Source organism: Lycorma delicatula, chromosome 1, assembly GCF_047948215.1.
Source record: "Lycorma delicatula isolate Av1 chromosome 1, ASM4794821v1, whole genome shotgun sequence".
NCBI lineage: Eukaryota > Metazoa > Arthropoda > Insecta > Hemiptera > Fulgoridae > Lycorma > Lycorma delicatula.
The window spans coordinates 273,628,098-273,650,862 of NC_134455.1; the positions used below are offsets into that span (position 1 = coordinate 273,628,098).

General features: G+C 34.4%; 1 protein-coding gene across 9 annotated transcripts in view; it reads right to left on the minus strand.

Moving 5' to 3' along the window:
* The window catches only part of LOC142331838 (selenocysteine lyase-like), a 45,968-nt gene extending 23,478 nt beyond the window's left edge, over nucleotides 1–22,490 (minus strand). The window contains exons 1-3 of one of the 9 annotated variants that reach the window (XM_075377977.1): nucleotides 14,689–14,946; nucleotides 6,382–6,503; nucleotides 5,591–5,828 (exon numbers count right to left, since the gene is read on the minus strand). In XM_075377977.1, coding sequence (XP_075234092.1) covers nucleotides 5,591–5,809 — 219 coding nt within the window. In that variant the 5' untranslated portion in view covers nucleotides 5,810–5,828; nucleotides 6,382–6,503; nucleotides 14,689–14,946. The other 8 variants (XM_075377976.1, XM_075377973.1, XM_075377975.1 and 5 more) reach the window with 8 other exon arrangements.
* Between the last annotated feature and the right edge of the window lie 275 nt (nucleotides 22,491–22,765).

The following is a 22,765-nucleotide window of genomic DNA, read 5'->3' on the forward strand; positions in this document are numbered from 1 at the left end:
TATATTAATCTAAAAATCCTAGATCTGACAGGATCAACTGCTTAGATGTAACTGGATTCAAAACCTGTTACAACCAGGATAATTGTAACATTACAAATATATATATATATATATATATATATATATATATATATATATATATATAGTCACCGAATAGGTTCTACAGCACATGGCATTTACTAACCTTATAAAAGCCCTGAAAAGAGCCGTTGTTGTCGTCAATTGGCTTTGGTGTTCTAATTAATTAATTGGCTTGGCTTGTTGTAATTACTAACCTTATGGTAGCCCTGAGAAGTGCCGTTTTTTGCGTTAGTTCTGAGAACTAACTGTTGTGTCCGAATGCTGGTCTCCGGCGAAATCGGGGAGTTCCGGATTGTTCACTCAAGTCAGACCAGGCTTTCCTCTCAGCGGCAGTTGGGTCCCCACTACAGCGTGGCAGTGGTGGCCCCCAGAGCCCCGCAGTGTCGGATCGGCGACGGTCGTCCTACGCCGGCGCGGCCGAGGTGGTTTTCCCCGAGCGATCCCACGCTGGGCCGGCTATTGCTGCTGAGTCTGCCGGCCAGGGCGATTCAAGCCCGGCGAACTGGAGAGGGAAAGTAGCGTCCGCGTCCAGTAGCTCCCTCGGCGGGCCGGCCAGGCCGGCTCCATCTCCGGCGGAGATGTTGGCATCCGCCGGGAGGTCCCACGATGAGGCCGGCAGGGAACTTCTGCCTTCTTCCATCATCTTCTTCTTCTGTCTTCTCCAGGTGGTGGTCGACGAGGAATTGAAAATTCACTCTTGACCGCACGCTCTTTTATTGGAGCCTGATAGTAGTGGGGCCGCAGCGCAGCTATGGTGGGAGAACTGCGCAGCGGTAGTGATGCTTGAATCAGCGGGTACGTATACTGTGCGCCACTCACACCTGAATTGCTACCGTGATCGTCCGCCGATATTAAATTAAGCACATATGTAGTAATAACTTCCCCCCCCCCCAACACTAGGCGGGCGCACACGGATCCAGATCTGATGGATCTTGCTGTAGTTGAGTTGTCAGGTCGTGGTATGCAGGTTTCAGCCTGGAGACGTGTACCTTTAGCCGGGTGCCTTTCCGGTCAATTTCATAAACTTGAATAAAGTTTTCATAAACTTGGAGCCTCGAATCCTGCATATCGACCATCCCGAGCAGGGCCGGTGTGATACCTGACGACCACTAGGTCTTCCACCTCGAATGTTGGTTGCTCTCTCTGTTGCCGGTGAACATTTTTTGACAGCAGACCTCTTGGTGTGCTGCCGCCTTCTCCTCTCTTTCCTTAAAGGATTGAGGCGGTTCCTCTGCTTTTGGGCGCTGCCAGTCCCCAGGTCTCGGTAAGAGATCTGTAAGAGTCCCCAGGTCTCTTACCGAGACCTGGGGCTCCAATAGCTCATTGGAGTCTGCCAATGAGCTATTCGCATAGTACCACGCCGGTCGCGGCATTAGCTCCATTTCTTAATGCGAACAGCACTCGTGGCACACTCTTATCTCACATTAGGTGTTGGACATCCTGCTCGAGAGCTATTCGTTTTTTTTCACCTCCTCATAACGACGCTCCATGAGATTTGCCCGTGGATGGCATAAGGGTGTAGTCCAGTGTGCAATGTGTCGTTGGCGGCATAACTTCTACCAGTTCCGGCTTGTGAGCGCAGTCCCGTTGTCTGTCAGGACGGCCACAGCATAGCCCCAGTGGAAAACACTTCCTCCTCCAAACAGCTGAAGATGGTGTTCGTGTAAGCTCGAGGAACGGGTCTAGCCTCTACCCAGTAGGAAAACATTTCAGTCGCCACCACTAGGAACCTGTTGCCTTGTTTTGTTTCTGGGTATGGACCCATGAGTCAACCGCCACATGCTTCCAACAACCTGTAGGCCTCCGGGTCGCTGATTGTCTGGTGGAGGGTTTGCCCTCGTTTTTAGCGAACGCATGTGTTGCATTCCCATATGTACTGCCGAATGTCCTTCGTAAGGCCCTCCCAATCGCAGTATTGGTGGAACGCCCGCCAGGTTTCTTCTTCTCCGGGATGACCGGCTTCTGGAGCGTGGTAATAGTGTCGTATGACAGCCGAGCGATTGCCGGGTGGGATGTACACTCTCACTGCTCGGGGTCCTGCCTCTAGTGCTGCGTCCTGCTGTCCATACGATGCCGACTTCGTCCACTCTGATGTGGGTGCCTGGGGTTGAATTTGGATCCTGGCGTAATCGTTGGCATTCTGGATCAGCTTCTTGTGCTTCCCGCACTTGTTGGAACAGGAAAGTGGCGACGACTTCTTGCAGTCGAGGTGTAACCCGCTCTCTCTTTCTGGCCGCTTTCAGTTGGATGTAGTCTATCTTCATCCCACACCATCTTAGTATTTTCTTCTTCCGCCGGTTCTCTTGACAACAGATCTGGTAGTTCATTCTCCCGGCCAGGAAAGTGCTCTAATGTACAGGAAAGTGCTCTAATGTAAACTTGAAATTTTGCAACAATAAAGCCCAGCGAACATATTTTGTTTTCTGCCCTAGCCGTGTCAAAGTATTGTCTGATCTGAGGATGAAAGTTCGGTCTTCGAGGTATGATCGATAGCGTTTGATTGCCCACACCAGGCGACATTCGAGCTCATTGGAGTGATATTTCTTCTCTGCCTCTGAAAGCTTCGTGCTGGCGTACGGGATGACTCTTCGCTCCCCGTTCTCGGCTTGGTGGTAAAGCACGGCTAACAGCCCTCGTTGGCTGGCGTCGGTTTGCAAGACTGTAGGAAACTCTGGATCCGGCCGAGATAACTTCACCAGTCTGCTTAAGGCCTGCCGAACAGCTTCGAAGGCTTGCTATGCGGTGTCTGTCCATTTCCAGTGCTTCCCCCTCAGCAGGTCAGTCAGCGGTACGGAAAGCTCCGAGAATCTTGGGATATATTCTCGCAGCTAATTACAGGTGCCAAGGAACTTCTGCAGCTCCTTTCTTGAACCAGAAGTCTTGTGTTCGATGATGGCACATAGGTGTTGCTGCTGCGGAATATTGCCCGTGGGTGTGATTTCATGACCCAAAAATGACACCTCGTTTCGGCCAAATTGGCATTTCTCCAAAGAGCACGTCAGGTAGTGAAGTTGTAGGCGTTCCAGAACCAAATCTAGGTGGGCTAAGTGTTCTTCTCAGCTACTGTTGAAAACAATGTCGTCCAGGTAGACCAGACTGGTGAAGGAGGCCAGTGAGAACGTTCTGCATTAGATACTGGGATGTACTAGGTGCATTTTTCAAGCCGAACGGCATGACTCGGAACTGGTATCGGCCATCATCTAGAACTGAAAAGGCTGTAAAACGTTTGGCTGATTTCTCCACAGGTATCTGCCAATAGCCACTTTTAAGGTCGATTTTCGAGAAGACGCGAGCGCTTCCCACGTCTTTAATAGTCACATAGATCAGAGACAATGGCGAGTCCACATCTTCCATGATGTTATTCAAGCGCCGGAAGTCTACACAAAAACGTGGTGAAGAGTCCTTCTTCTTAACAATGACTGCTGGAGATTTATAGGGCGATGTCGGCGGCTCTATCATCTCTTGCCTCAACATCTCTTCCACTCGTTCTCTTGTAGTCAGTTTCTTTTCTTCGGTGTACCGGTACATCGGTAAGTAAAACGGTCGGCCTCCTTCTCGAAGTCGGATCCGATGTACTGCTGACCGAGTTGGTTACAAGGAAGTGCTGGTGCCATTTCAATACCGTCTCCAATCTTATCTTTACCGCAGGGGGTGCTGTACCAGTCCAGTTTCGATGATGCCGCAGGTTCGGGTCGATCATGCAAAAAAACGGTTTTGCGGGTTCTCTATCCAGATAGAGGCAGCCACGACTTAGTCAAGCACGGCTTTTGCTTCTTCAGCCAGTCGTGTTCCAAGATGACTTCTTCCCGAAGCCCCGGAACTAGCAGAAGCGTTGCGAGAATTTTCTTGTCGCCGCAGTTAAGCTCTATTTGCACTCCCGTGGTACGGCAGGAAGTAGAATTCAATGCCAAATCTATCTTGATGTCTGTGTTGGAATTGGCTTGCCACGGTAACAGCTCAGCTCTTCCACAGCTTAAGTTGGCCGCAGAATCTATGACCGCTTTCACGAGTCGTCCTGCTACTTCGACGTTGATTCTAGGGATGTCTGAGCCTAGTTGATTGACGGCCTCGGTTGGCTCCAAAGCCGCGACCTTACTAGTTTCCCTGCTGCGACTTCCTTATTGGGCAGTTCCTGTGGAAATGGCGCTCCGGTCAGTAATAACACCACGGAGCCAAGCTGGTTCTACGTCGAGATGCCTTGTGATTTGTTCTAGCCACGTATCCGAGTATCCGGTTGAAGCTCACCTACTCTATCAAATAACTCCGCCCAGAACTAACGCGGATTTCGTGAGTACTCTTTAACATCATAGCTTGGATCTCCTGTTCGTCTGCTTCAATGAAGAAGGCCCGTTGCAGCAGATCAATATCACGGATGGTTGCCGCTCGCATTAAAAGTCGAATCTGGGGTCTGAGCTGCTCCAGCAATATTGGTATGAAGGCAACTTCACTACAGAGAGCTAGTCGGTGAATGAGTTTCCTCTTCTGCAACAAGAAAAGTTCCGCCGATTCGTTAGCTCCTTGCGTTTGTCCGTAAAGTTGAGACCAGAACTTGGTAGTAGTCTGCGGGCGATTATATTGATGCTGAAATCGGTCAATGAACTCGGGCCAATCGAGTTGTAGGTCTTTGTATTGCCTGGCCCAGGACAGAGCCTCTCCTTTTAGCTGCCGTTTGGCGTACTCAGTCCATTGATCAACAGGCACTCTCTGGTCTTGTAGCTGAGTTTGTAGACGAGAGAGGAACAGTTCTAGGTCCTCATGTGGTAGACCGCTGAAGGTTGCTGTTATCACCGGCGGAAATGCTGCACGGATGCCCGCAACCAGGCAGACAATGTTGTTGGGCGCCTTGTGTGTTGGTCTGTCGGCTAACATCTGAAAGGTAGAGGCGTGGCTATGTCCAGTCTTCTCGTCCAGACGATCTTCGCCTCACGTTGGGCACCACTTGTCGACGAATGGCTTCGATGGCACGTGCCACTTACTAACCTTATGGTAGCCCTGAAAAGGGCCGTTTTTGTCGTCGATTGGCTTTGACAACTGATCGTAATTACTACCCTTATGGTAGTCCTGAGAAGGGCTGTTGTCGTCGAATGGCTTCGACAGCTCGTTGTAATTACTAACCTTATGGTACCCAACGAGAGTGAATTTTCAATTCACTCTCGTCCACGCTCTTTTATTGGAGCCTGAGAGTGATGGGGTCGCAGCGCCGCTATGGTGGGAGAACTGCGCGGCGTAGTGATGCTTGTATCGGTGCGAACGTATACTGTGCGCCACACACATCTGAGTTGCTAACGTGTTCGTCTGCCGATATTAAATTAGGCATATATGTGGCAACAATATATTTTTATATTTATAATCTATGACTAGACTGTGAGGCAAAGAAAACCTCAAGCTGAGACAATTCCACTGAACAGCTAATGACTGAATTAAGACTACAATAAGCAGAAAAGACTAGATCATGTATGTTCATGATTGCACATCACTAATCTCAAAAATACTATTGCATGCAGCTTACCTCAGTACCACCTGAAGTAAAAATTATATCATTAGCACAAGCCTCCACTGCTGATGCTACTTCTTTTCGTGCTTGTTCAATAGCATTTTTTGCTTGTAATCCTAGAGGTGATGAAGAACTTGGATTAGCCCATTGATTTTTTAAAGATAAAATAATATGGTCTTGTACTTTTTCTTCAATTGGAGTTGTAGCATTGTAATCTAAATATATTTGTTTCATTTTTTACGAACTCATAAATCTTTAACAGAAAATAAATTCAAAGATTATTTTCTTATTTATTTTTTATAATACCTACTTAATGTACATTAAGTATTACCTTAATACCTGTTTTATATACATTCAACATGATACATAAAACAATACATATTTTAATAAAAGTGTTTTTTATACAAGTACTGTAATAAACCCTATTAAAAAAATAATGAGTCTATTAGCCAAAAATCACAGTAATTAAATTTTCTCCATTTTTAGGTCCCCGTTGTATAAAAAAGAAGATAATTTGTAATAAGAATAAACAGGATCCCATAATTTCTTTATTAATAGAGATCTTTCTTGAAAGATTGTGCATAATATAATATTTTGTTTACATACTGATTAATTTATTATTTAATTAATTTCTTGTCAGTTGGTCTGCGTTGAACAATGATTAACCATTAGCAAAAAATGTATGATTAATTTAAAAACCAAAATTTATTATATCACATTTTGATAAGAATCACTATAAAGCTCAAAAATGCATGCAAGGAGAAAATAGCATTTTAATTTTTAGTTTACTTTTGTTAAGTGCATACCAGCTCTCATGATCTACTTTGAGGGACTTGGTAAATTAGATGGACTTCTTTAACTGCTTTTCAGTTGTTACTGTATTCATGCCAATATGTTTGTTCACTTCTTACTTTGTGACTAAAGGATCCTGTAAGATAATTTTATAAATAAAATTTTCAAAGATTTTTCAGAATTGAATTATAATAAATGTTCTTTTTAATCATAGTTTAATTGCAATTAACAAAAAAACATGGCCTCACTTAAAAATAATATTAGACTAATAATTTAACAGCTATTGAGGGTAAATGAATAAAAATTCAATAATCACTGTGTACTTTTGTATAATAATAAAAAAACATAGCTTTGTACTTCGGAAAAATAATAGTAATTTAACAAAAGGTACTCATAATTAAGTTTTTTTACAAAATTAAATATCTGGAATATGTTCCCTCAAAACAATCAATTAACATGTTCTAAGTCTATGATTGACCTGAAGGAGAGAAATCTCAATAGCAATTAACTCTATATTCTCTTTCATTCTGGCTGGCTACCTGTAATAGGTGTCATTGGATGGTAATGAAATGAGTTTTTGTAGCTTGGGAGAAAATGCCAAGCCTGACCAGGACTCAAACACAGAACCTTCATATGTAGGGCAGAGACACCATTCTGCCATGAAGATCTACGTATTAAGTAATCATAAAAACATTGTATTGTGAGATTGAATGTGGCGTTTGTAACAGAAATATTGGTAAGTAACAGTAATAAACTATTTACACTAAAAAAAGCTTTAAAATAAAAATAATTTAATATAACAAGAAAAATTGCAGCTAATTATAAAAAATAAAACACGGCTTCACTTAGAAGGAAACATACTAATTTTGCAGACTAACACATTGTTAATTTCTATACTATAAAAATTTTCTACTATTCTAGTGATTATGGAATTTTTAACTGCTGCTTTCTGTAACAAACAATGTAAATAGAATAGAATATTTTCTTTAAATATTGGTAAATTTAAAAAAAACGAATTGATAATTAAATAACTTTTCGAATAAAACTCATGCTTGTTAACAAACCCCAATGGAAATGTAAAAAAATACAAATACAAAAAAGTTTTTAAAAACTTGAAATCTATAGTTACAAAGTTACAAGGAAAACTGTAAGAAGTAGATTATTTTTAGAATAATTAAAAAATGTTCATTACCGAGGGATCCTACATTGATAGTGACAGGTAGAAATCATGACAATTTTTTATGATGTTTTGACATGTAGGTAACAAATTGTTTTACTTTGCAGTTGTTATTGAAGGTGGTTTATTAAAAGCTCTTCCTAAAATTTCATTTACTATTAGATGTCATTCTATCTCACATTAATTGTTTCATAAACATTAATTTTCTTACAAATATATGTAAAATATTTTATTGGAATTTAGTTTCTTGATTCTAATCTCATTAATAATCAATGATTTCACAGTTTCATAACTTTCATTTTTATGCATCTTCTGAGCTGATTCTGTTTTTACTTTCTTGTAAATAAAGGAAGTATTGTGATGCGAAAAATTTTGGCTTTCAGATTTCAACAGACATCCATTTTGACTAGTTTCAGCGTGACATCTATACATATGTATGTATGTCAAGCTATATATGTATGATACGTACATACTTATCTTGTACATATCTCGCACTCAAAAACGATTACACGTAAGATGTTGAAATTTTGGATTTAGGACTGTTGTAACATCTAGTTGTGCACCTCCCCTTTTGATTGTAATTGACTGAACCAAAAGTATCCAAAAAAGCCCAAAATCCAAAAAAATTGGATTTTGGACTTTTCTTAACTGCAGTAATAAGCCCTCCTTGAGAGCTGTTGAATGATGTATCATAAGTGGTACTTATTTTCATTGGTTCCAGAGTTACAGCCAAATGAAATTTTAATTAATGAAATATTTGGATCTTATAAGGGGAAGGCACATTAATTCAAATCAGAGGTCATCTCCTTTTTTTTAATTTAAATATATTGATTAATTAGTAATTATTAATCTGATTGTAAAAAAAAATATATACATAAATAATAATTCAATAACAAAAAAACAAAAAAATATCATAAGTTATTAATAAAAAAAAGTTTTATGTACTTTTCATTTTTTTTTAAAATGTGTATATGTATGTAATTTAATAGGCATACAAATAAGTCATGTAGTGTCCACATCTGATTATTCGTTTTTGTTTTAATTTTGTTGATGGTTACGTACATACTTATCTTGTACATATCTCGCACTCAAAAACGATTACACGTAAGATGTTGAAATTTTGGATTTAGGACTGTTGTAACATCTAGTTGTGCACCTCCCCTTTTGATTGTAATTGACTGAACCAAAAGTATCCAAAAAAGCCCAAAATCCAAAAAAATTGGATTTTGGACTTTTCTTAACTGCAGTAATAAGCCCTCCTTGAGAGCTGTTGAATGATGTATCATAAGTGGTACTTATTTTCATTGGTTCCATTGGTCATTGGTTCATTGGTTTTGATTGTAATTGACTGAACCAAAAGTATCCAAAAAAGCCCAAAATCCAAAAAAATTGGATTTTGGACTTTTCTTAACTGCAGTAATAAGCCCTCCTTGAGAGCTGTTGAATGATGTATCATAAGTGGTACTTATTTTCATTGGTTCCAGAGTTACAGCCAAATGAAATTTTAATTAATGAAATATTTGGATCTTATAAGGGGAAGGCACATTAATTCAAATCAGAGGTCATCTCCTTTTTTTTAATTTAAATATATTGATTAATTAGTAATTATTAATCTGATTGTAAAAAAAAATATATACATAAATAATAATTCAATAACAAAAAAACAAAAAAATATCATAAGTTATTAATAAAAAAAAGTTTTATGTACTTTTCATTTTTTTTAAAAATGTGTATATGTATGTAATTTAATAGGCATACAAATAAGTCATGTAGTGTCCACATCTGATTATTCGTTTTTGTTTTAATTTTGTTGATGGTTACATCAATAATAATAATAATAATTTAAAAAAACATAGTATTAGATAGATATAAGACAGAATTTTATTCTCTTAATATTTCAGGTAAGATTGCTGAATAAATAATTGTATAGATATTTGATGTTAATATTTTAGAAATAGTGTAATTGTCCACTTTATTAAAAAATTGGAGGATCGTATCTCACTTTCAATTGAAATAAGTTTAAATGAAGAGCAGCAAAAAAATGTGAATATGTAATTTAAAGGTGTACAAGGAAGTCATGTGGTCTCCAAATCGCATTATTTTTTTTTTTTTTAGTCTTTAATGTGAAGTATGTTTTCAATGTATAACTCCTTTATAATAAAAGGTTACCTTTTATCTTTTGTAAATTGTACAACTGTAACTGTGGGGTATTAATATTGGACCAGCCTTTAGGATTCGCTTAATGCTGTACATGTTCAGACTGTAAAAATTTGTAGCTGATTGATAATAATGCATTGAAATGTCTTGATGAATAAAAAAAAGCAAAAGGAATTATCTAGTTTTTACTCTGGCCAGGGTAATATTCTGAATTCAGAATCACATTCTTGCCCTGACAAAGATTTTTCTGATAATTTATTAAATGTGTGCCTATTTTATTAGCACCCCTTGAGCAAAACCTTCTGTCCAAATAAAGCAATATTATTATGAAGTCCCAATATCATGAACTGTAAAATTAATGGTTGATAATCTTCTCTTGCAATAAAAAATAAAACATCACCACAAAGAGTTGGCAGAGCCGCTTGCAAATCAAACATATGCTTGTAATACATTTTTCCTTTTATTTGTATTTTCAGCATTTTATTCTTTTTTCTCTGATCCATCTTTTGTTCTGATATGTTTTACATAACTTGCATGCAGTAGTAATTTAATCTCAATAATATGAAATTTTCAAGCCCAAAAAATTTGACAGAAATAACACATCAAAAGAACAATCATAACATACATTAAATATGATACCCTTAAATGTTTTCTAAGTCCATTAACAACAGCACTGAAGAAAGTACTATCAAATAGCTCTGAAAGGTCCTTACAAAAAACATTTCCAGTATTCTGATGCAAGTCACTTAGTAATATTAACGATATTTATTTTATTCATAATTATTTTCCAATTTGTATACTTTTAGTATATCAATACATTTATAGGAAAAATCATTGACTAATAATATTTACAAATATTTATAATATTTAAAACTTACAATGAAGCAACCAATCAATTAAAAGAAAAAAACACGAATAAATATAAGTAACAAATAAATTACTTTAAAGATTCAGGATGTTACTATTTTTTATTTGTGAGCCAAATATAAATATATAAAGGGCACTAGGAAAGTTTTGCAATATTATAGAACAGATCATCACAGGCGGTTACAAGTTAGTGTTTATTTAAACAGGTCCCAACCCCCAACCTGCACTGCAACCGTTGTAGCCACTGCCTCAGTGTCATTTGCCTTTTAGCTACGTTAAGAAAAAGAATCACTGATATTGTTGTGGTCAAAAACCGAATACCGGACAATTCTGTAAGTGGGTTAAACATTGATCAGTGTCTAAAGATGGCACATTGTGTTTTATGGTGCCATGAAACGCTGAAAAATTTTGAAAATAGGAAATCTCCCTAAGTAAACAGTATTGTGACAGGTGATGAAACTTGACTGTACTATTATGACATCCCAGCAACAACTCAGAACAAAGTATGGGTGTTCAAAAATGAGGAGATCCCCATGGCTGTTCGAAAATCCAGATCAGTGAAAAAGAGAATGCTGGCTGTATTTTTTAGAGTGAGTTGTGTGGAAACTCAGAAGACAAGTACAAGTAAGTGGTATACTGAGGAATGCCTCCTAAAGTTGTCAAAGAATTCAAGAACCTGTGTCCACACTCAAGGATGGACACATGGTTTCTTCACCATAACAATGCTCCAGTACACTGCTCCAAAGTTAGCTCTGAGTATTTGGCCAGCACTAGTATAAAACTGTTACAGCACCCTCCTTACAGTCCTGACCTCACTACATGTGACTTCATGCTGCTCCTCCAGGTGAAGAACTGACTGAAAGGGAGTAATTTTACGAGCAATGATGATCTCCTTGAGGCTTGGGACAATGAATGTGCCCAGATCTCCAACAAAGCATGGCAAGGTTTCTTTAACGACTGGTTTCAAAGGATGGAGAAGTACATAATGTATGGTGGAAATTATTTTGAAAATATATAAAAAATAAAGTTGTATTGCAAAACTTTCCCAGTGCCCATTGTAAAATTTAGTTTTCTTACATTCACTGACAACATTCCAACTTGCATTAACCAATTAGATTTTTTAATTGCTTTGTTCATAATGAACTATTTCTGTTTTGATTTTACTTTTAATAACTTCACTATTCTTAATTTTTTGTCATCAAGCAACTTATTAAAAAAAAATCCATACAATACGTTTCCCTTTTTAAGAAATGTTAGTCAATGGTGAAGTAACAACAAAATACCAAAGTCTTAACTTTTATTGGAATGTAAATCATTTATTTTCCTTTTGATGTATCCCATTTCATAGTTATAGTCCGAACAAGGAATACTTTGAATTCATAATCATTGTTAGTATTCATTTATAACTCGTAAATATATTTTCAGCATTAACTGAATTCTTACCTACAAAGATAGTGCCACACTTAAATTGAGTATACTAAAACATGTTAGCAATATGTTACAACCAAAACACAGAAATTTGAAAAAACATTTTAGTAATATAATCCCATTTTAAATTTCAACACAACAGGTTTAGTAGTGACCGTTTAAGTTTTTTTTTTTTTTTTTTTTTTTTTTTTTCAAGTATTGACATCTAAAAATTAATTGTATTTACATTTAATTATTACATCTATTAAATTAATATGAAAAAAAAAATATATATATATATCTACTGATCAGTTGTAATGTTTATAATTTTTGCTGCATTATAATACTGGAACCTTAACCAAACTTACGTTTTTTCTATGCTACAAAAAAAGATCATTGCTTTGGAACCTGTTGTTGTATGTTACTAGTATGATTCTTAATTCTATCTTATTCCTTTATCCCCATACAGATTTCACCAGCAAATAAAAATTACTGCACTGGTTGAAAGAGATCACTTATTTATTTATTTAGACTTACAAATACATAAAGATACCTACTACAACTTTTCAATAATAGATGTTATCCCAACTAAATATATTTTTATTGGTAAAATTTTCATTCATAGAAAATTTATCAACAATAAATAATAATTATTATTATCATGTGAATAATCTCCTCTGTCACAAGTGTAAATTCATCAAAAATTAGTCAACAAATTTAAAGATATTTTAGAACTTTCATAATTACACCTACCAGTAACATAAATTACCCCCATTCAAGATAGATTTAGTCTGATATCAGAGTTTATAATTTTTCTGTCATTTATTAAAGTTTACATTTTTTAATTGCTTTTTGTAAAATCCTACAATATCCCTGGAATACTATGAGAAACCCCCTCTATACTAAAGTTCCTGATAATACACACAAACTTCTTCTTAGGCAAATAGGACTTAATTCCAACAGTCAAAACAATTCTAATTGAAAATTTCCATTTTTCTTTCATTTATAGTTGAAAACCATTTTTTTTAAATTCCATAAATTTAATTTTTCATTTGTATCCAAACTACAGTCATTTACAAACTCAATAATTTTATTAATCATTTGCATAAGAATGTTGGATATTTATCTCATAAAAAAGTACATCAATATACAGCTGATTTTCTCACATTAAAATGAACGTAGGATAAAATTGCTCTCTATTTCAGATAATGCTAATTCCATTAATATATTACTGCAATTTTAAGTTTAAAATTATATCGTCTATTATGAACATACAATAATTTCCTATTATCAATAATATAAATTGGAAAACTTTACTATTTGATCTTACTGTTTTGGAATTCACGATAATTCCATCTGCTAGTGAAAGCAAAAAAATGAGGGCGTCTTATTAAAAAACATCCTCATCTATTAATATTAATTAATAAAAATTTTGTTAATTAAATTTGGTAATTAATAATACCACAACAAGAATTAAAATTATATTATCCACAGATACAGCTGCTTCAGCACCTATGGCAATGTGCAATTTCTCACGCTTATTAATTTTCAAATATTGATTCTTACCATAAAAGTTTCTGTAACTCTATAAATGAAAATATATTTGCAAAAATGACAATAGCAACTGTTAGCTGACTTCAGTTTTTTTATGAAATTTTTTTACTTTCTTTTAATCTATAGCTGCTATAAATTTTTATTAGCTTACTACACCCAGAAACGGGTTTATTTTTGGGTTGTATGTTTAAATTTATATTAATTTAGTCATTTTAAACTGCACTGATTCAGAGTACACACAATTTTTTTTTTTTAAATCTACAGATTTAAGTTAAAATTTCAATCCACCCTTACAACATCCTATACATATAAATTACAATTTAAAAAGGTAATGATAACAAAGATATTCTATAGATCAAAAGTTGAAAGGCCTCCAACATGTGACGACTTCAATTCAACCTTAGTATTTGGTGGTTCATTCATTAATACTGAAATTGATAATCACATACACAACATGGTATTTAAGTATTCATTAAAAATGTACATATTTCCAAGGTTAGATAAAATATTGAATTATTTTACTTTCTGCACTAAAAATGTTTAGGTAAAATATTTTTTTTGTGATGCTGTATACTTTGTCCTTTAAAGTTTGTGTCTGCATGTACAACCAAATTTGATGCATAGTTTAGCGTTGAAAGAAAAGTTGAATTTGGTTACAAATGATGGTATTGAAATATTTTATACTGAAGTTTTTTGGCAAGTTTAGCAAACAGGCTGAAGAATTTATAATTAAAACAAATACTTCTGAGATTATCAATTGAAAATTATGGCTGAAAACAAAGTTAATTTATTATTGAGGAAAAGAAATACAAAAAAGTCAATACTAAAAATAAAATAATTTTTTGAGAAATTGCTCTTTAAATTTCAGCAAAATTGGCAATTTTTAATTTTTGAGTTTAATTTTTCAACAAAAATTTTTTCGTTATATGTATCGTGTGTGCAAAAAATTTTAATTTATTTTTTGGGCATAAGAAGATTGGCAGCAAATCTTTTTCCTAGACTGTCAAATTTTAAACAAAATTTTGTCTAGTGTACGGCTAACATACACCTAATAACAGATCGTCATCTCTATGAAAGCTTTAGTTATGTAAAGTTCAACAAAAATTAAAATAAAATTGTGACTTTAAAAGGTAAAAACCCACTTACAACAAGGACTGACCTGTATGATAATGTTCCTCAAGAAGTAAATTATTTCAGTAATTTATTTTATTTCTTGTAATGGTTAACGATGCTTGCAATAAATATAATAGAGTTAAAGCTGTTTGTGAAGTTGTAAAAAAAGAATTTAGCGAAAATAAACAATTGAAATTATACAGAAATGCAAATTCAACATTATATATACCACGATCTATAACCTCTTCACGGAAAAAACATTATTTAACTGTAACAGTAAATTGAAAACTGAACGGTTCTACGTATAATTAGGGTTATATACTTACTATAAACTAACATAATGTGGGTGTGAGCGTACGCTAATTTTAATCAATGGCTTTTATGTAAACTTAAAAAATATTAATTAAATCTTTTTTTTTTCATTGATTAAACCCGTAATGTATCGAGCAGCTCATTTCCAAAACTAGCTATTTTTAAAAAAATATAGTTTTTTACTTATCAATTTATACTTGTATTATTTTAGGAGGCGATTTCAACAATGTGTCATGTTATCCCCCCTAAATCAGCTATTTCCTATAGAAACTAAAAAAATTGTTGACTTTGTTACCAAAACCATCTGTTTATGATTTCCCAAAACGAGTATTTTTTCCAAAACATACTGAGTTAAGTTCCAGAATAAGCTATTTGCTATAGTACGTAATACTGAGTCTACGAATGATTCTAAAACCAGCTACTCTACAAGGAGAGTGTGGCTTACGATATAAGAAAACCTATTTCTTCAAGAAGAGTTATATTATGTTTTATTATTTAAAACTTTTTTTAGAAAAATCTCTATTTTCTGCATAAAACTAATTGTAATATTATTAATTAATTTATACATTGTTTACTTTGATTTTTCAAGATTTATTAAGGTTGAACTATATTATTATTAAAGTTGGTAATACTAAGCAGCTGTAAAAGTTATAGGTTATGTTAGTTTTCATTAGTAGTGGTGATTCTGATGCTATTCGGCAATGTAGTTTTTATGTAGAAGTTTTAACAGTGTTCTGAGTTTTCTTTAAACTATCCGACTTCAATGTAATTTTATTTACTACATTTTGTTTAAATGCAGTTATTTTTATTTTTTATCAAGATGGAAAGTGACAGTATAGACTGTGAGGAGTTTGGTGAGTTCTCACAAGAAGTTGAAAAGGGAAAGCTTCGAAAGCGGGAGTTGAACAAATAACAGTGGCAAAAAACTAAAATGAAATAAGAAAAATAAAGGCTGGTAAGTATCATGTGTTCATAAACAAACACGCTTTTGCAAGGTAAATGAAATACTTGTGAAATGTCTCATATTAAGTATTGGGCTTTACAAGTTGCTGGGAAAATAAGGCTGGACATTCAAAGAAATAAAAAAATAATAATTACTAAGCGTTCTAAACTAGATCTTTAAAGGGTCTGCCCTTTGAGTACTAAGTATTTTATTTGCACGTAAACTGGCCCTATCAGAGTTTGCAAGAAATCTTTTCTGACAATTTTGATTGGTAGCAGATCAAAGGAGGAACATGCAGCCAAACTTATTCTGCAAGATTATGGAAAAAAAGAGTAGAAGCAAGAACAACAAATGATGGTGTAGGCCAGAAAGAATCAATAAAAAAAACTACATCCAGATGTCAGGAAAGTCACTATGGGTGTTTAAAATCTCCTGGTCGAAAGCACCTCCCAGCCAAGTTAACAATCACTGCGATGTACAAGGAATTTCTTTTAAAAAAAATAACCTAACTGAAGATTTTCATAAATATTCACTTTACTGTACAGTTTTTAGATTTCAGTTTTGGTACAATAAAAACAGACACCTGCAGTGAATGTTTTAGACTGAGAACTCTGTGAAAAGCTGAGAGTAATCCAGAAAAAACCTAGTTATTTCCTACAATCTTCACAATATGCAAGCAAAAAGGTTTTTCTGTGAGTTGGATTTGTTACCAGAGGGGACTGTAAACATTAATTTCGATCTGATGCAAAATAAAACTTTGCCAAAGACAAACATTGGCCAAGCTTTCTGTGCTTGCCAACTGTGGTATTATACTTTTGGTATAGTTGTTATTCATTCAACAGTCAAAAAACTGTAATGAAAGGGGATGTTCGTTAACCAAGTACAAAAGAGGTTGTAACGAGATAATAACCCGTTTGAATCATTTTCTGAACAACATTCTTAATGAGCATTTAAACAACATAAGAAAAATTAGATTTTTTTCAGATTCGTGTGTCAGGCAGAACAAGAACTATTGTGCCCTTGCTATTACATGATAATGCCAACAAAAAAATCTACAGTTGGAGTTGTTTATCCTGTCATTCATACATGCCTGCAGATCAAGCATTTGGTCTGGTAGAGAGAAAACTGCAAAAAGTAGACACCATTTTATTTCAAGAGCAATACAATTGTACATTGTTTTCCACATAAGAACATTGTTTATAACTTCTAATCTTAACTTTGTAAACTGGAAAAGTGCATTTGACTGATTTTTGAAAACTGACAAGTGTTTTAAGATAACCGAGGCAAGAGTTCTTGAACTTTCTGATCCATCAACTAATACTGTTACTTTCAGAAGCACATATAGTTCTGTTAGCACTAGCCATGATATTTACAAACATGTTTTGCCTTCAGGTGGTTATCAAAATGAAAAGCAATGCAACACTGAAATTGTCAATGAGGATCTCATTTAGTAAACTGGACTAAAAAGTTAAAATTCACTTTTTTTTTAAATTTTAATGTTAGGTTCATGTGTTATACTTAGAACTGTAGTCAAGTTTTCCTCTTTTATTATATTTTATTATGTGGTGTATTATGGGTGTCTTTTATTAAAGTAAGTTCAACATGACCCCTATGTAAATACTGAGAAATATTTATTTTTTCCAAAACGTACTACTCTTAAAGTTTATTTAAAAAATATGCTATTTTATAACTAAATTAGCAATAGGAAATCATGTTTAAATAGCATTTTAATAAATTTTAGAGAAACATATAAAGTTATTTTTTATGTAATATTTAAAAAAAGGAATTTTAAAATCAAATCATAGAAAATTTTGTCCTAGTTTTTGCCTTTCCTAAACAATTTACTAAAATAGTAGGTTTTGGAAATAAGCTACTCAATTCTAAATCACTTTAAACAAGTGTTTATAAAAAAACATAGCTGCTCTTTGAGACACTACTAATCCCATGAAAACCATGGTAAAACCAAGATTACATATTCTATGATATTAAAACTATTGTAAAAATATTTTATAAATTCTGAAGTGAAACATTTACACATCATAAAAGTGAGTTTAAAATTCATGTGTATAGTTTTTTAGCTATCAAGTGAATGGATAATCCTTTGCTAATCGTATTAAACTTCTAATTCTAAGAGATCTGAATGATCATTAATAATCATTCTGACCATCAGTGTTAAGTGTATTATTCATTAAATTTACTGTCATAATACAGTAAGATCAACTGCTTCCTTATTTACAAATAATATTAAATTTTATGTAAAGATCAAACATATAATAATAGAAGAGTATTTTAGAATAAGTTTAATGGGAAATACATTAAACTTTAATTTCAGAGTGGTTACTTTTCAGCCTTACATGGAAGATTTCAGGTTTAAATCCTTATCAAGGGTGATATTTTTGGCACGCTTATGTGGTGAATAATTCATAAAAAAGAAAAGAAATTGGTTAGTGTCAATTATTGTTTTATGTTTAATTCTGCTTGAGAAATTCAGCTTAGTCCTTTTTTAACTTCTTCTTTTTAGGAACCCAACTGGACAGAGGTTTATTTTAGAGAAAAGTTATTCACGTCAAATGTCAATGGTCAGGAATACCTTGTCCAGTTTTTTTGTTGTCACCAATGTTTTCTATCTTTGTCTTTGACTACATTATCAGGAATAGATAGATACCATTTTTATTTTTAAAATATGATTTAGCTAGACTTTTGTCTGTAATCTTGGTTACAAGCCTAAAAATCTTGAATTGCATTCAAGCCTAATTTGACTTGACCTCATAGTGAAATAATGTAGGTTAGTGGTGGTATCTAATTCTTGTCACAGCTCCTGGGCCACATTTGAAACAAAATATTAACCTCGGATGAAATAACATAATATTGTCTTAGTTGTTTACAGATGTCTTAACTTCGAGGTACACGCCAATATGTAAAAGAAAATTATTTTATTCCAAAACTGTAGAGTTTAATTTTGGCCTGCTACATCCACTGGGCAGTGTAAAATGTTCCATGAGTAGAAATACAATAAAAAGTTGAAAATTTTACAAGAGGGAGAAACAAGATCTTGTTTCACACAATAATAATATAGTAGCATTGTAACACATTACTAATAATAATAACCTTGTAGAGAAAATAAGAACTTGAATACAATCATGATTGAGGAATATCAAACAAATTGGTATTCAAAGCAAACTTTAACTCCACATACCAATTGCATATCATGTTTAATTTTCATAGCCATACAAGTATGACACATGGAAGAAAACTCTAATCGAAGCATAGCTATTCTAGGCCCTAAGATACATTAATTGTAATGGTTGATCAGAATCTGAGATCCTTTGTTGTGTTGCTAAGAGTGTAACCACACATCAGTTATAAAGACACAAAAATATCCTTAAAACCACTCACCGGAGCTACTGAAATTAAAGCCTGTTGGAGATGGTGAATACTTTATGAGAGGCTGCAACTCTCCTAAAGATTTCAGACACGAACATGAAGGAAATCAACTCCATGGTAGACAGCATTACTATGTTTTTTTAGAGATGGTCTGCTGTCTAAGTTTTGGGAAATCTCCTAAATCCAGACTCCTAGGAGGATGACACCCACTTTTTGATGATTACAGTTGCCAAACCACCCCTTCTGTAGGTAACTATGATTAACTTTACAGGAGGCCATTGATTTACTGACCCTCAGACACTGATTACATATAGTCATAAGCTAGGCCTCTTCCAGGTTGCCACTGATGCAAGTATCTCTGTAAACTTTTCCATCAGTGATTTTTGCCTTCGCTGTAGCTTCTTCAGACATCTTTGCTTTTCTCTTTCTAACCCTCACAACTTTTGAACCCATGGGGGTTGCGAAAGAGCGATCTTCACATATCACCCTTAACACCGAAAAAGATTAATCACAGTTAAACAAATTTTAACAAGTTAGATTGTAATAATCGACTTTTATTTAATTTGAGTCTATATAATATCAAAGAACTTTCCCTCATACTTCTTAATAGATCATAGTCTTGTAGGCGTCGGGATATCGCATATCTGTAATGTGACGCATTCCAATACTATTAAAAATGAGAATAATATGAATGCTATTAAAATTGATTATCATAAATTCATTTCCCTTATCGCTAAAGTAGACTGACGGGATGTTTATATGCATAGCGATGCGTCAGCAGCTTTTGATATTTTCATAAAAAAATTTATTGAAGTTATAAACGAATCTAAATTACAATTAGTCATACAGGGTAAGCAATTCAAAAAATTAAAACCATGGATAACAGATAAACTGTGTGAAATATCCATATGCAATTCATTATACAAAAAAACAATAGTGCACCCTAATAACTTACATTTAATTAAACATTATAAAACATACAGGAATAAACTTAAGATTACATCAGCTAAACAAAAATACTATGATAACATGTTTGAAAGATAAGGAAATTCTAAAAAGGAGTGGGAAGTAATTAATTCCGTAACTAGTCAAAAGAGAAAAGATAAAGTTATTGAACTAAATAATAAAAATATCTCTGAACCATTTCAAGTAGCTCACATATTTAACGATTATTTCATAAATGTTGTAAGTGACTTACATAAACAATTAAATGAAGGTTGTAATGATACAAATAATGACCTAGCAAATATAAAATGTGAAGTGTCATCAATGTCGTTGAGCCTGTCCTTAATGATGCGATTGAAAATATTATCAAAAATCTCAAAAACAACTCTCAAAACTCTGTACAACAACAAATATCAAAACTCTGTTACTCAATATAGACCAATATCCCTACTCTCTATTTTCTCTAAAATCTATGAAGAATAGATTAATATCGTACCTCAATAAAACTTTTTTTAGTAAAAACCAATGGATTCATGGCCGGGAGCAGTACTGAAAAGGCACTCTTAAATTTTGCTAAGTATTTCAGGGGATAAATGATAAGAAATGTGTGAGCAGTCTATTTTTAGACATAACAAAAGCTTTTGATTGTGTAGACCACTATGTCTTATGCATTCTGTGGATGTGTGGTATTAGAAGTATTTCATTTGACTGGTTTGAGAGCTACCTGATCAACAAGAAACAGTGCTTGAGAATAAAAGGGTGTTTAAGTAATTTTGCTGGGATACAGTATGGAGTCCCACAAGGATCCGTATTGGGAGCCATACTATTCATAATGTATGTAAATAGTGTCTGTTCGGCCCTGCTTAAAGGTAATGTATATGCGTTTGCAGATGATACTGCCTTGTATGTTCGCAACACCTGGATAGAAGTGGCTGAGGACATGCAATCAGATTTGGACGCACTACGGTTATGGTTTTCAAATCATTATATGATGATATTGGCATTGAAAAAACTTTGTATATCAACTTCTGCTTAAGGAAAAAATAAAATTGCCACTTACGATAAAATATAAATGTATAAAATATGTGATAAATAAATCCGATTGCGTAGAATGTAGTGAGGTCGAACGACGTGTTTATTTTGCTATTGTGCATAGTCGACTAGACTACGGCACAGCTGTTGGGGAGGAACTTATGTTACAAATTTAGATTCCATAATCAAAATCCAGAAAAGATTCATTAGAATGATAAGTAAAAAAAGAACTACAGATCATTCTTTGCCAATATTTAAGGAATTGTCTATTTTACCGCTACGTTAAATTATATGTTTATAACGTAATATATGTTTATAATCACAACGTTATACTGTTAACGTATTATATGTTTATAGGTTATTTATATGTTTACAAAGTAATGAAAATTTTCTTTATAAGAAGTGTTCATAGAGAAAGTATGCTAACCGAATACGAACTTAGAAGTAAAAGGAATGTATATGTCCCCAGAGCAAATAAAGACGAGTTATATCAAGTTCTTTTCAAGTACTGCTCCTAGATTGTATAACATACTTCCTAATGATATAAAGACGAGTAGGAAGCTAAATACTTTCTTAAAGCTATTAAGACGGTGGCTAATTAATACAGGGCGTTTCATAATGTTCTTAGGAGTTACAAAAATTCAGTACAAAAAAAGTATTTCACTTACCTAAATGAAAGTTGTACGAGATTATACAGGAACTCAAACAGTTTTTGTTAAATTCTATAAATGTTCAATATGTGCTCCTCTGGTGACACGGCACACATCAACACGAAAGTGTAGCTCTTGCCAAACTCGTTCTAACATGTCATTTTCGATAGAGTTGATTGCATTGATTATGCGATCCTTTAGCTCAGCGATATCGTTCGGCATTGGTGGGATAAACACCTTATCTTTCACGTAACCCCAGAGAAAGAAATCACATGGCGCGAGGTCTGGTGATCTTGGTGGCCACAGCACAATGTGTTGGTCTTCTTCAGACGCACGTCCTATCCAGCGCCGAGGTAATGTTGTGTTAAGGTACTGTCGAACCTCGTTATGAAAATGGGCAGGACAACCATCTTGCTGGAAAATGAAATCGTGGAGTAGCTTAGGCATAAGCCATAATTGTAACATATCCAGGTATATCATGCCGGTTACTGTCGTTTCCATAAAAAAAGAACGGTACACACACTGCCTCACGAGAGATCGCACAAAAAACGTTTACTTTAATAATAATCGCGAATGTGTTCCACATAAGCATCTGGGTTTTCAGTTTCCCAAACTCGCACGTTATGACGGTTTACTTTACCGCTAATAGAAAGTAGCTTCATCGCTGAAAATTATCTTGTTTAGAAAACCTTCATCTAACAACATATTTTCTTGTAACTGTAAACAAAAATCGAGCCTACGTGTTTTATCTCTATCAGAAAGACACTGGATTAATTGAAGATGGTACGGTTTGCATAATAAACGTTTACGGAGAACTCTCCACACTGTTGTTTTCGGAATTCCTAATCCTCTGCCTG